The sequence below is a fragment of the Vigna unguiculata genome, chromosome 4 (genome assembly GCF_037176805.1).
Source record: "Vigna unguiculata cultivar grain cowpea cultivar isolate G323 ecotype 2 chromosome 4, ASM3717680v1, whole genome shotgun sequence".
Classification (NCBI taxonomy): Eukaryota; Viridiplantae; Streptophyta; class Magnoliopsida; order Fabales; family Fabaceae; genus Vigna; species Vigna unguiculata.
In genome coordinates this window covers 4,177,679-4,191,642 of record NC_140795.1, presented here as the reverse complement: position 1 = coordinate 4,191,642, position 13,964 = coordinate 4,177,679, and the positions used below count along the sequence as shown (strand labels likewise).

The following is a 13,964-nucleotide window of genomic DNA, read 5'->3' as shown; positions in this document are numbered from 1 at the left end:
ACAATATCCGTCGTTTTATTTGGAGTTTAAATCGGTGCGAATCGAAGCAGTTCGGTCCTTGTTCGTTGAAGCAGTGAATGGAGATTGATTGGAACAGTGTGTTGTTATCGTTTCGCCGATCTTGTGATTCAATTTCCGGCGGTTCTGGAAATTTTGTATAAGATGAAGATGGAGAAGACGGGTTATTAATTCTGTACTTATTAATTTATTTGATTGCAGCACAGACCAAATGAGTGCTTGCTTAATACAGTTGAAGCCTGTGCAATTGATACTTGGCCTGAAATGATAACAATTTTCTTCCCTCTTATTGGGATTAGGAGTATTGTGATTATTAGGGTTTGTTGAAAAACAAAAGGAGTAATCTATTGGCGTTGGTTCAGTGTAACAATGATATGCTTTGCATGTGTATCTGTGTTGTGAGTTTTTATTGATGTAACTCGAACTTCTTTTCTTTCTTTTTTTTTTTTTTTTAAACAGTGCAAGCTTTTTCTAGTTCATTTACTGTGTTGACGATTTGGTACATCAGCTTCATGTACATGGTTAAAATTCATCCTTCACATTCAGGTTGGGTTTTCGTCAATATGATTAGCACTATTGAAATTATGAAATTTTTTTTACTGAATCTGCACATATTCTTTCCTTCCTCGTGTTTGAAAATTGTTTGCGTTCGTGACATATTTCTTGTGGAGGAAGCTGAATTTTGAGCAAATATGGATCCTTTTGCCTTATGTTTTACTGAGGTGCCATTTGTTCTCAATCTGTCCAGGTGAAGGAGATCACTTCATCTATATATTTCATCACATTTATTGATAAGGTATGCACTCCTGGTCATTTACTACATGGAAAATCTTCTTCCCAAACGCCAAAATATTTTATTTATTCGATAGTCTTTGATTTTAGATAAAAGTATTTAAGTTCAACTTTTTTTCTTGATATGCATGTTAATTATTGTTATAAAAATTAAACATATATGTTTTACAAAGTCGACAAAGTATATATAAATAAAAACAAATAAATTAATTAGAAGTTATTTTTTATGGAAACCTTCAAGTTAAAATTAAATCTAAATTTGATTATTTCATTTTATGAAAAAATTATTGTTACTCATACAACAGTTTTATAAAAATTAATTTAATTTTTCGCTTATGGATCTTATTTTTCTGGCAAATTTAAAACCATTCCATATGATGAGATTTTTAAATAATGTCATAACTAAATTACACATGTATATATATTTAGACTACACAAGCTTGACATGGATGGCAACTTTATATAAAGTGTTGGAATTAACAAAGCAAATTGAAGGAGATGATTCCTTTAACCATTTTTTTTATTTCAGCTCACTTATTATTTTGTTTGGTTTAGAATGATATAAAAATTCAAATGATAACATAAAATGTTTTTGACACTTTAAAAAATTTAACGTAATTGGATTAAAAAATATTATATACATTTGTTTTTAAAATTTAGGAACAAAAATATATTAAAGTTTTTGGATATGAATGAATTTCAGTTTCATGTCAAAGCTGATGTAATAAAAACGTGTTTAAACCCAATATAAATATATAAAAATTTTAGAAATATTAAACACATAATATAATATAATATTATATATATATATATATACATATATATATATATATATATATATGTATATATATATATATATATACATATATGTATATATATATATATATATATATATACATATATATATATATATATATGTATATATATATATATATATATATATATATATATATATATATATATATATATATATATATATATATATATATATATGAAGTACATTTTTAAGAGTACAAAAATAATCACCCATGCATATTTCTGTAGCACGAGATTAACTTTTGTAATGTCATTCAAAAATTTAAATAAGTCAATTCTACGTATCAAGGTATGTTCCCAAAGAAAAGTTAAGAGGTTCACAATTTGGTTGATTAGAAAAATTAATTGAAAGCACGAAGTCATGAAGGATTTTGAAAATATGTTTTACAATGTAAACCCAAATAGAGGTGATGAGAGTTGTAAATAAAATGAGAGCTAGCATAAAGCGAAAGAAGAAAAGAAGAAAAGCTATAAAGGATGATCATATCTAATGTCCTTCATGTCCTTGCTTTCCTCTTTGACTACATGGATTCCCATTGATTTGATGACTGAGGTATCAAACATACCTTCATACGTAACCTCAACATGCTTCCACTCTTCATCTTCTAAAGGCATTTCCATCAGATCATCTTGGAAAGGTAACACTCGTAGATCAAAGAGGTACACATGATCCAATTCCACAATCCCCTCTTCTCTCTTCAAATAATAACTATAATCATAAGAGCCTCGAAGTAGGCCATTGATTAACACCATTGGTTTAACTAGTTCTGCATATTCAGGCTGCTGTAAAGATAAAATAAGAAGACAAACAACTTTTGCGGGAAATTTATTACGAAACCAGAAAGAAATTGAAGGTCCCCGACTTTGTTTATCGAACCATCTTGGGATACTTCCTCCTGGAAAGATAAAATCAGTCTCTCTAGCCTCGTGAAGTTGCTGCTAGTCACAATTCATCAACAATTCAGCAAATCAACATTATATTATCAAACGAAATTCATTGAAAACAAGACAAAAACCTGATTTAACAACATGCTTGAACCCGAGGAAGTCAATGATCGACAGTCTTTCGCCCTGAACTTTCTCAAGTTTGGTGGAATCCCTCTAATTTCTTGTAGATACTTGCAATAACTCACATCAAGATCATCCAGGTGCTGAAATTCTTTGATGCACTCAGGAAGGAATGTGATATTAGTTCCCGATAGGTTTAAAGACGTAACTGTGGTCAACTGCGTGAAACCTGCTGAAAAAATATCATCATTCAGGTCGCAATACACAACCCCAAACGAACGTAGCTTTGAAGATACCGTTGAGTCCAGTTCTTCACCATCTTTTGAATTTATCCATTTCCACTCCTTGCATCCAAAAACTCTAAAATGGGTCAATGCAGACGTCAAGATATTGCTATTTAACCGAAGAAAATAACATCCCACGTATAACCGATGGAGTCCAGTAAGATTTTAAAATGAAACTGGCAACTCTTTTATGGCAAGTTTACACAAACTAAGTTCCCCAATATTTCCCATCTCTCCTAATATTTCTGGAAAATTCTCAAGACTTGAACAAGATGAAAGTTCAAGGTTTTTAAGAGAGGGCAAGTTGAGAGGTGGAAATCTCCGAAGTTTTTTGCAACGTTGAGCTTTCAATATTTTAAGTTTATTCAGAAAACCAATTGAGTCGTCAAGTGCAATTAAACTCTTACACCGTTCCAAGGAAAGTTTCTCCAGATTTGGGAGATCAGATAGGTCAGGCATCCGTGTTAAAAGTTGGCAATTGTCAAAATTCAAGTCGGTTAAATTCTCGAACTTCTGCAAAGAAAATAATGGGAAGAAGGAATAAGAACAATATGAATAATTTAAAAATGTATTTATCAATTTACAAGACAAAGAATTTATTCTCTAAACTTGCCTTTGATGAACCATTGAACCCAAATGACGTAAAAGGACTGTTAGGCAACTTGCATGTCACGAGTTTGTTTGGATGAAAATTTGAAGGTAAACAATTTGAAGGGTATCCATGCCATTCCAGTATTCTCAAACTTTCTGGAAAATAATTGGGACCTTTGGAAAATTTACCATTTCTAATGATAAGTATTTTAAGGTTTTTCATCCTTCTGAAGGCGTTGGCATTCCATTCCAGCGTTTCTTCTTTCTCAGATATAGACAGATCCAGGCATAGGATTTCAGTTTCGCTAGTTCCCTGATAATGAAAAGAGCCACACAAATCAACTAGTTTTGTCTATAGAAATTATAAATCATCTAGAAAAAAGAAAAACTACGACAGAGATATAAGATTAAAAAGAAAAATATATCAATTTGAGAAACAAAACCAATCATCTATTAGTCTCACTTACTGTGTTGTCCATTAAAACTTGAATTATATCTTTAGGTAACCATAATCTCCTGCCCTTTCCTGGCCTTTTCGATGATTCTCTCTGGTCAATTTGTCTACCCATGTCCCAAATTAAATCATGCATTACAATTGTACTAGAGTAATAAATCTTAATGAGAGATTTTTGAACCAGCACCCCAATATGATGTTTCAAGCAGTCATCGTAGAGAGCACGAAGCATAACCTCAATCTCTGTCAGTTTATATCCTTTGAAGCAACAAGCAATGTCAAGAAAAACACACTTCTCTTCTTCCTCCAAAGCATCGAAGCTTACTTTAAGAATCTCTAGGATTTGATTGTTAGGAATTCTTTTATATTTATTGATAGCAGATTTCCACTCTTCCACACTTTTTGCAAACAGGTTGGAACCAATTACTTCTAAAGCCAATGGAAGGCCAGAAGCATAACTTACTACATCATTCAACACCTCCATGTAACTTGGATCAACTTGTTCCGTTTTGAAAGCTTTCCATGTAAGCAACTGAAGAGCGTCCTTTGCATTCAATGTCTTGACCTCATATGTTCCTTTGACCTGATGAGATGCAAGCGGTTGTGTATCTCTAGTTGTGATGATGACCCTGCTACCCGGACCAAACCAATCAGGGCTTCCAGCCAGTGCCTGTAACTGCTTGCACTTGTCAACGTCATCAAGAATCAAGAGAACCTTCTTTCGCTGCAACCTTTGTTGTATCATTGAAATTCCTTCATGTTCACTAGCTAAGTTGATGTGCTTCTCTCCAAGTGTTTTTGAAAGAAGGATGGTCTGGAGGTGTTTTAACCCATGTTTATTTGATTCTTCTCTTACATTTTGAAGAAAGCATGAACTATCAAAATCATCAGCAATCAAATTATACACTGCTAGAGAAAGTGTTGTTTTTCCTAACCCACCCATTCCATGGATCCCTATCATGTGAACATCATCAGATCTAATATCCAAAAGTTCCTTGACTTCCAGCACCTGTGACAGTAGGCCAACTGGGTAATCCGCAACATGTAAAGGAGCATTATTAATCTCCCTGGAAACCCGTTCAATAATTCTCCCAATAAATTGGTACTGGTATTCACCTCTGTTCCAAACATTAAAGATTTATTTAGGTAAACTAGAAGCATTGTATCCATGTCTTGATACGTACACTAATTTTCAAATGGTTAAGTGTCATAAAGTAAAAGATGATCCAATAGAATTTAAAAAATAAAAAGATTGATAAGGTGGTGTACCCTTCTTTGAAATGATCGCCAGACAAGTTAGCTACTTGAAGCAGAGCTGCCTTCCATTTCTGCACCTTCTCTGTATCTTCGAACCTTCTCTGACGCTTAGTCAATGCTTCTTCATAACTCCCTTTCTGGTATCTCACATCTGAAGGATCCACCTTGTAAAATACGGGTATAACAAGTAGCCCTTTTTTCTTGCAGTCAAGGATGGTTGCAAGTTCATCCATGCAGAAGGAGGAAGAAGCATAGTTTGTAGAGAGAACAACGATGGCAATCCTAGACTCTTCAATTGCCTTCACAAGTACTGGTGTGATTTCCTCTCCACTCTGAAGCTCCTCATCATCGATGAAAGTGTGAATTCCCCTGTCACAGAGAGCTTTGTAGAGATTGCCGGTGAAACCATAACGCGTGTCTTCCCCTCTAAAGCTGAGGAACACATCATACGTGAATCTACGGGAACTTGGAGTTGCCATTAGAAAAAAGTCCGGAGTGATTATTGTTAGCGTGTTGGGACTGTAAATGGAATCAAACTTTGAATAGACATGAAATTGGAAGAGTGAAATGTAAGGTAATGCAGAGTGAAGGGCCATGCAGTAATTAAATGGGTCCTGTTGCAGGTGAAAGCGCGTGAAACCTTTGGAAAATATTTCTTTTGGTTCTTTTTGATTGGCCTCACTATATTGGTCAATGCAAACGATAGCCACACAATAAATATTCATTTATAAAGATTTATATAAATTATGGAATGACATAATTAATTAACTTGGGTTGGTTCACTTGATTTTGACCTTTGATAATTCTATACCCAATCCAAACAGTTGAGTTTAAATTGATTTGTTTGATTAAGTTGGGTTGATCTAAGTCATATTCATTCCTAATAATCTCAAACTATTGTTTTTACTACTTCCATTCATACGTGCACTTTTATTGTCTTTGCAACTACATCTCTTGTAATGAAAAAAATTTATTTTTAAATTATTGTTTCATTTCCGTTAATTGTGAATGTTTTCAATCTTTCTTCTCTTTGATAATCTAAAAGCTGATTATATGTTTATTGTTACAGTATTTATAATTAATTTTCTATCAATTTAAAACTTAATTTATTACATAATATTTTAAAAAATAAAGGTAGTTTATCTTCATTTCAAATTTTGATCTTAGAATTTTTTATAGGGACTCTATGGGTAACTTCAAATTTTAGCAATTAGACTTTTGTTTTCTGCATTCCCATTTTTCCGTATTTTATTACATTGGGTACTTTGAGGTTTTTGCTTCCTGCGCCCTAATATTGTATTGGGGCTTATCCATATTTTAATTTAAATCTAGATGCATTTTAATGGCAAATAACATTGAGAAGGAGATCCCTTAGAGTAGAAAAAGGTATAAAACTCAAATATATTATTAAAGCTTTTACTTTCACCAAGTTTAGACAACTAGTAAAAATAGCTTATAAGTTACTCTAATTACTTGTTAACACATTACTCATTATAAGTAATTCACTCACTTTTAATTAAAATATGTTTTTCAAATATTAGAGAAAACTATCTCCATTTTATATCACATTTTAAAGAGTTACAATGCACTCAACTATCTCCGGTATCGGTCAACGTTAACCTTTCTAACGGCGTCAACTTAAATGGACTCAATTGATGCACTTAAACTAATTTGGGTACGCAATTGACACTTTTTTTAAACCGGGTACCAATTTAACACACCAGCACCAAACTGGATACTATACGAGTAATTATACAAAAAAAAAAAAAAGACAGGCCTGCAAGTCAGAACCTTTGCCGGGCAGGCCCGCATTTTGTAGGCCAAGTGTGTGGTGGGCCTAAACAGGTCAAGGTCAGCCCGTATTGCCACCCTTACAAAAAATCGTTTCTTCTTCTTCTTTTTTTTCTCTAGTTTTACAACTCTTTACAATTTTCTGATTTCATTACAATTTTATCTTCATTAAACTTTTTTTGTTTAAAATAGTGATGGATACGAATACAAGTTTATAGAGAATATTGTGGACTGGGTCTGCCACAAGATTAATCATGCTCGTTTACATGTTGTGAATTACCTAGATTAGATGGACTAGCGCCAGAAGTGCTAGAACCGAGGAAACTTCTAAATGTTGAATCGGGTGATGGATTCCCGTGCTTATCACACATATTGTTGGACAAAATAATACACACATATTGTTTCGTAATGCTTATCTAAAACATTCAATTTGTCTTCTTTCTCCCTGTTGTAGTTTTTCTTGTGCGGTTTCCTTTCTTTCTCTCTGGTTCGGCTATCTAGACGATCGGGGTACCTGTCAATAAGATTGTGATGCTTAAGTCAGTTCAAGTCTGTTCGAGTGAATGCAATTAAAGCTGTAATAAATGCGAAGTAAAAGTCCTTACCAACTTACCTTGGGCTCCTATTTATAATTTTTGACATGGGCCCGTGATTAGGGTTTTCTTAATCACGACCCAATTGTTTTTTAAACTTGATTACTGACATGTTTTACTTTAATTTGCAATTATCTGATTCTAATACGCCCGCCCAACCGATGGACCTGTGCGTGCTGTTGAAGGCCACATATTTAGATTATGGCGACAAAATTCCACTGATAGATTGGATCATCATCGACGTGGCCGCTCGGTTACTCAGGTGTTGCGAGCGAACTATGGACGGTCGGGTTGTGCGCCTCCTAAAAGGTACTCCAGAGAAATTGTCACATCAACAACCCGCAGGAATATTCGCTTGTAGCGGGAAGCCTTTGGCCGCTTATCCTTAGGCCGCCTAACCGAGGGTTTGGTTGGGGATGTTGATCGGTCATACGGTACACATATGTTTATGCATATATTGACACATAACTAACAAAAATAAATGGTTGTGACTAAAAATTTATTTATAACCTTATTGAACTACCTTTCTAGAATTATAAAGACATCAACCCAAACTCAACACAAGAGACGTACTCAGAAACTTTTTCGGTCTCTTTCATCCTCATGTTTTCAAGCTCGACTCTAAGAGTTTGAAGTCTAACTTGCTTTACACGATTATTCCTTTAATAAGCCTTCTTCAATATAACCCATGATTCTTTTAAAGATTTAGCATTTGCTATCTTGTCAAAGCTAGACTCATCGACAACTCGGTACAACACATACAAAGTTGTTTTGTCCTTCACTCATGTTGCTCTCAACACAGCAAGTTAGGCAATCTTCTGGTCTTCAATGTCTACTAGTTCTTGGTGCACATTCTCAAGTACTTCACATACTTCTTCAGAACCAAGGAGGGCCTTCATCTGCAGACTCTAGTTGTCATAGTTGACGCCTTTTGACAACTTAGGCAAGGGCATACTATTCGCAAGGTTGGCCATCTCGTTCAAACTTTCTAGCTCTCAAACACTAACTTTTTTTCTTAAGCACTTAGACACTTAGGCCTTTTAGCTCTGATGCAATTCGTTGACAATTGAGTCTTTCTGTATAAAATACTCTCTATATGATGAATTGTGGTATTTTACAATAAGCAGAGTACATGAACTATTTATTGGCCCTTAAACATGGCCCTTAAACTACATGCATTAAATATAACTACCACCAAGACCACAATTAATGAACTATATTGTATGTCTTAATCATTGCTAGAAACACTCCTAGCATTTGCAATCTCGTAAAACATTTAATTCTACCAACACTATTAAATGCAACTACCCATGACATGTGGAAGAGGAACAAGACGAACATTGCATCCAATCCTTGTGATTGAAGCCCACATATTAAAGATTGGGATACGTAGGAAAAATATTGAAGTTGAAGCAAAGGAAACAACTCCTTTTAAGGTACCAACTTAAGGAAGGAAGCAGAACTATCTTTTATACGATACTCTGTTTTCCAACAATCTCAACTTCATAAAGCATACATTAGAAGGTTCCTAAAACAACATATAGAATGACATGAAAGAATACACGTACATATTTTTTATTATTATAATACGGTTCTAGACAAATATTTAATATATTTAAGATGTACAGGTAAGTTATTGGGAATAGTTCAAATGTGAGTCAAAGTCTCATATTGGATAAATCCAATATAAGTTTTGTTTTTACACGTACATATTTATTATTATTATTATTATTATTATAATACGGTTCTAGACAAATATAAATCCTCTGAGTTTTAATATATTTAAGATGTATAGGTAAGTTTTGTTTTACATATAATATTATAATAAATAATTTAGAAATCAGAAAACAACTGTAGAAATATAAAAGCTTGAAAGGTTGAAAGTGCCTAAAATCATGAACAGACATACATACATGATCAAGCTCAAGATGGAACAAATTGGATTTGTGACAATCAAAGCGATCATTATTAAATGGTTTGCGTTTAAAATATATATATATATATATATATATATATATATATATATATATATATATATATATATATATATATATATATATATATATATATATATATATATATATATATGGAAATATCCCACTCATACCCTAGTTGGGTTGGTGCTGAGGCTTGTAAATAAAGTAAAAAATAGAAGCACGAAAACAAAAAGAAGAAAGCCTATGAAAAATTTGCATGTGAATAAACCTATGCTTCTTAACAAGTGGTTTTGTGATTGAGAAGCGTTGAGATCTTTGTCTAATTTCATGTTGGTATAAGGATCATCAAACCGAATGTCTTCCATGATGCTGTTTTCCTCTTTGAATACATGGATTCCTGTTGCTTTAACAATTGAGGTCTCTATCACACCTTCATATGTAACCTTCACATGCTTCCATTCATTTTCTAAAGGTAGTTCAAACAAATTACTATAGATAGGTAGCTTTCGTAGATCAAAGAGGTATGTTTGATCGAATTCAAACATCCTCTCTATTTCCTTAAAATAAAAGGCTCGTGATTCTTGAACTTTGCCATTAATGAACACCATAGGTCTAATGAAACCAAACTCATCTTTATCACCCACAGGCGCAATAAGAAGAGAAAGAACTTTGGCAGGAAACTTATTACGAAACCAGAAAGAACATGAAGGTCCACTGCTATGAAGATTAACCCACTCTGGAAAACTTGTTCCTGGAAACCAGAACTCAGTTCTTCGAGCCTCGTGCAGTTGCTGTTAGTCATACATAATTCATAAATAACTGATCATTAGCTTACCAACATTAAGAGCACTACGTATTCTCAATCAAAAAATTCAAAAGCAAGACAAGACCTTATTTAGCAACATGCTTAAGCTGGAGGAAGTCAAGGATATACAGTTTATTGCCTTGAAAAGTTCTAATTTTGGTGGAAACCCTCTAATTTCCTGAAGATGCTTGCAATGACTCACATCAAGAGTGCAGAGGTTGTGAAATTCTTTGATGCATTCAGGAAGGTGTTTGAAATTATTTTCCCGAAGAAATAAACTACGCACATGTGCCAACTGCATGAAACCTGCTGAAAAGAAGTCATCATCCAGGTTGCAAGACAAGGCCGAAAACCAATCCACCTTTGAAGGAACCATTGAGCCAACGTTATCTTCACCATCTTCTGACTTTACCCATTGCCACCCCTTGCAATTAGTAACACTAAAAACAAACAAGTTAGGCATCGTGGCAATGCTACTCGGTAAGTGAACAATTTCACATGACAAGGTTAAGTCTTCGAGACCAATAAGATTTTGAAACGAAGGTGGCAATTCTTTAATGGGAAGCTCCTCCAATTCAAGTACCCTTATGTTTCCCATCTTTCCTAGTATTTCTGGAAATTTCTCGAGATTGGAACAATATGAAAGTTCTAGTCTTTCAAGAGTGGGCAAGTTGAGAGGTGGAAAACTCATAAGCTTGATGCAACCTTCCGCATTCAATATTTTAAGTTTACTCATAAAACCAATTGAGTCGTGAACTGAAACTAAACTCTCACACTCTTTAAATGAAACTTCCTCCAAATTTCCGAGATCAGACATATCGGGTGTCTGTGTTAAAAATTTGCACCGGTCCAAATTCAAGACAGTTAGATTCTCGAACTTCTGCATGCAAAGAAAATAAAGAGAAAAAAATTTAAGATATTTATGTTTTTTTAATAATTTACAAGATGAGGAAAACACTCTTTAAACTTGCCTTCAACCAGCCATGGAACCCAAATGACGTAAAGCTACTGTCAGTTAACTTGCAGATGACGAGTTTGTTTGGATGAAAATTTGATGGTAAACAATTGGAAGGGTATCCATGCCATTCCAGTACTCTCAAACTTTCTGGAAAATAATTTGGACCTTTGGAAAATTTCCCATTTCTAATGATAAGTATTTTAAGGTTTTTCATCCTCCTGAAGGCGTTGGCATTCCATTCTAGCGTTTCTTCTTTCTCAGATATAGACAAATCCAGGCATAGGATTTCAGTTTCGCTAGTTCCCTGTTAATGCAAAAGTCACATTCACGAATCAACAAAATTCACGGGTTAAGAGAACTTTGCAAATTGTTAAGAAAAAATAACATACGATGATAACAGATGACAAAAATATTGAATCAAGATAAGAAAGCATATCAATCATTGATACAGCTTACTTACTGTGTTGTCTTTTAAAACACGAATGATGTCTTTCCTTATCCATAATCTTCTGCGCTTCCTTAGCTCTTTGGGTGACTCTTGCAGGTCAATTTGCCTACCCATGTCCTCAATCAAGTCGTGCATTTCAATTACACTAAGCCTTCCATGCCAAACCTTTATGAGAGATTTTTCCACCAACACCCCAATATGATGTTTCATGTTGTTATCATAAAGAACACGAAGCATATGTTCAACTTCTTTCAAACTACTCCCTTTGAAGCAACAAGCGATGTCTAGAAAGACATTTTTTTCTTCTTCCCCCAAAGCATCAAAGCTTACTTTAAGTATCTTTACGATTTCGCCGTTAGGAATTCTTTTGTAATGTTCAATCGCAGACTCCCATTCTTCTACACTTTTTCCAACCAAGTTGGAACCTATTACTTCTAAAGCCAATGGAAGACCAGAAGCATAAGTTACTACACGTTTCAACACGTCCTCGTAACTTGGGTCAAATTTTTCCCTTTTGAAAGCATTCCATATAAGCAATTGAAGAGAATCATTCTTATTCAATTCCTCCACCTCATAAGTTCTTTCGATCTCATGAGATTTTAGCAGTTGTTCGTCCCGAGTGGTAATGATAACTCTGCTTCCGGGACCAAACCAATCAGATCTTCCAGCAAATGCTTGTAACTGCTTTATGTTGTCAACATCATCAAGAATCAAGAGAACTTTCTTTCTATGAAGCCTTTGTTGTAGCACTGAAATTCCTCTTTGCGCACTTGCTAAGTTGATGTCCTTCTCTCCAAGTATTTCTGAAAGAAGGATGGTCTGGAGTTGTTTTAACCCGTGTTTATTTGATTCTTCTCTTACATTTTGAAGAAAACATGAACTATCAAAATCATCAGCAATCAAATTATACACTGCTACAGAAAGTGTTGTTTTTCCTAACCCACCCATTCCATGGATCCCTATCATGTGGACAACATCATCAGATCCAACATCCAAAAGTTTCTTGACTTTCAGCACCTGTGACAGTAGGCCAACTGGGTAATTCGCAACATATAAAGGAGCACGATTAATCTCCCTACAAACCCGTTCAACAATCCTCCCAATAAACTCGTACTGGTATTCATCTCTGTTCCCAAAATTAAAGATTTATTAATTTAAACTAGAAGCATTGAACCCATATCTTGATAGTGTACTAATTTTCAATAAATTAAAAAGATTGGTAAGGTGGGTACCCATCTTTGAAGTGATAGCCAGAGAAGTCAGCAACCTGACGCAGAGCCATCTTCCATTTATGTAACTTCTCCTTCTGCGCTTTGAACCTCTTTTGATGCTTAGCCAATGCTTCTTCATAGCTACCTTTCTGATGTCTTACATAAGAAGGATCCACCTTATAAAACACTGGTATAACCAACAGCCCTTTCCTCTGGCAGTGAAGGATGGTTGCAAGTTCATCCAAGCAGAAGGAGGAAGAAGCATAGTTGTGAGAGAGCACAACGATGGCAATCCTAGACTCTTCAATTGCCTTCACAAGTGCTGCTGTGATTTCCTCTCCACTCTGAAGCTCCTCATCATCGATGAAAGTGTGAATTCCCCTGTCACACAGAGTTTTGTAGAGATTACCAGTGAAACCATAACGCGTGTCTTCCCCTCTAAAGCTGAGGAACACATCATACGTGAATCTACGGGAACTTGGAGTTGCCATTAGAACAAAGTCTCGAGTGGCAATTGTTAGCGTGTTGGGACTGTAAATGGAATCAAACTTTGAATAAACATGAAATTGGAAGAGTGAAATGTAAGGTAATGCAGAGTGGAGTGCCAAAGAGTAATTAGCGTGGGTTCTGTAGTACGTTAAAGCGCGTGAAATTTTTGGAAAATATCTTTTGTTTCGGTCTTTCTGATTTGCCTCCCTATATCGGTCAATGCGAACAATAGCCACACAATAATGCTCGACTTATTAACTTTCATTTATAAAGACTATAAATTATAAAATAACATAATTAATTAACTTGGTTGGTTTGCTTGATTTTCACCTTTGATAATTCTATATCCAATTCAAACAGTTGAGTTTAAATTGATTAGTTTGATTAATTTGCGTTGATCTAAGTCATACCCATTCCTAATGATCTCAAACTATTGTTTTTACTACTTACATTCATATGTGCACTTTGATAGTTTTTGCAACTACATTTCTTGTAATGTAAAAAAAAACATT

The 13,964-nt window shown here is 34.4% G+C and overlaps 1 protein-coding gene and 1 pseudogene across 2 annotated transcripts; both read right to left on the bottom strand.

Annotated features, from left to right (window-relative positions):
- Positions 1-1,903: 1,903 nt before the first annotated feature.
- On the bottom strand, positions 1,904-5,776 carry LOC146886663 (disease resistance protein Roq1-like; annotated as a pseudogene). Its single transcript, XR_014994586.1, has 5 exons — positions 5,233-5,776; positions 3,977-5,081; positions 3,532-3,822; positions 2,643-3,431; positions 1,904-2,562 (listed from the first exon to the last, which is right to left on the bottom strand). The product of XR_014994586.1 is annotated as a disease resistance protein Roq1-like (transcript).
- Positions 5,777-9,696: 3,920 nt separating this feature from the next.
- LOC114181897 (disease resistance protein Roq1-like) lies at positions 9,697-13,570 on the bottom strand. Its single transcript, XM_085671805.1, has 5 exons — positions 12,985-13,570; positions 11,765-12,878; positions 11,318-11,608; positions 10,432-11,226; positions 9,697-10,332 (listed from the first exon to the last, which is right to left on the bottom strand). Exons 1-5 carry the CDS (start codon positions 13,452-13,454, stop codon positions 9,706-9,708), a joined length of 3,297 nt encoding a protein of 1,098 aa, XP_085527931.1. The 5' UTR covers positions 13,455-13,570; the 3' UTR covers positions 9,697-9,705.
- Between the last annotated feature and the right edge of the window lie 394 nt (positions 13,571-13,964).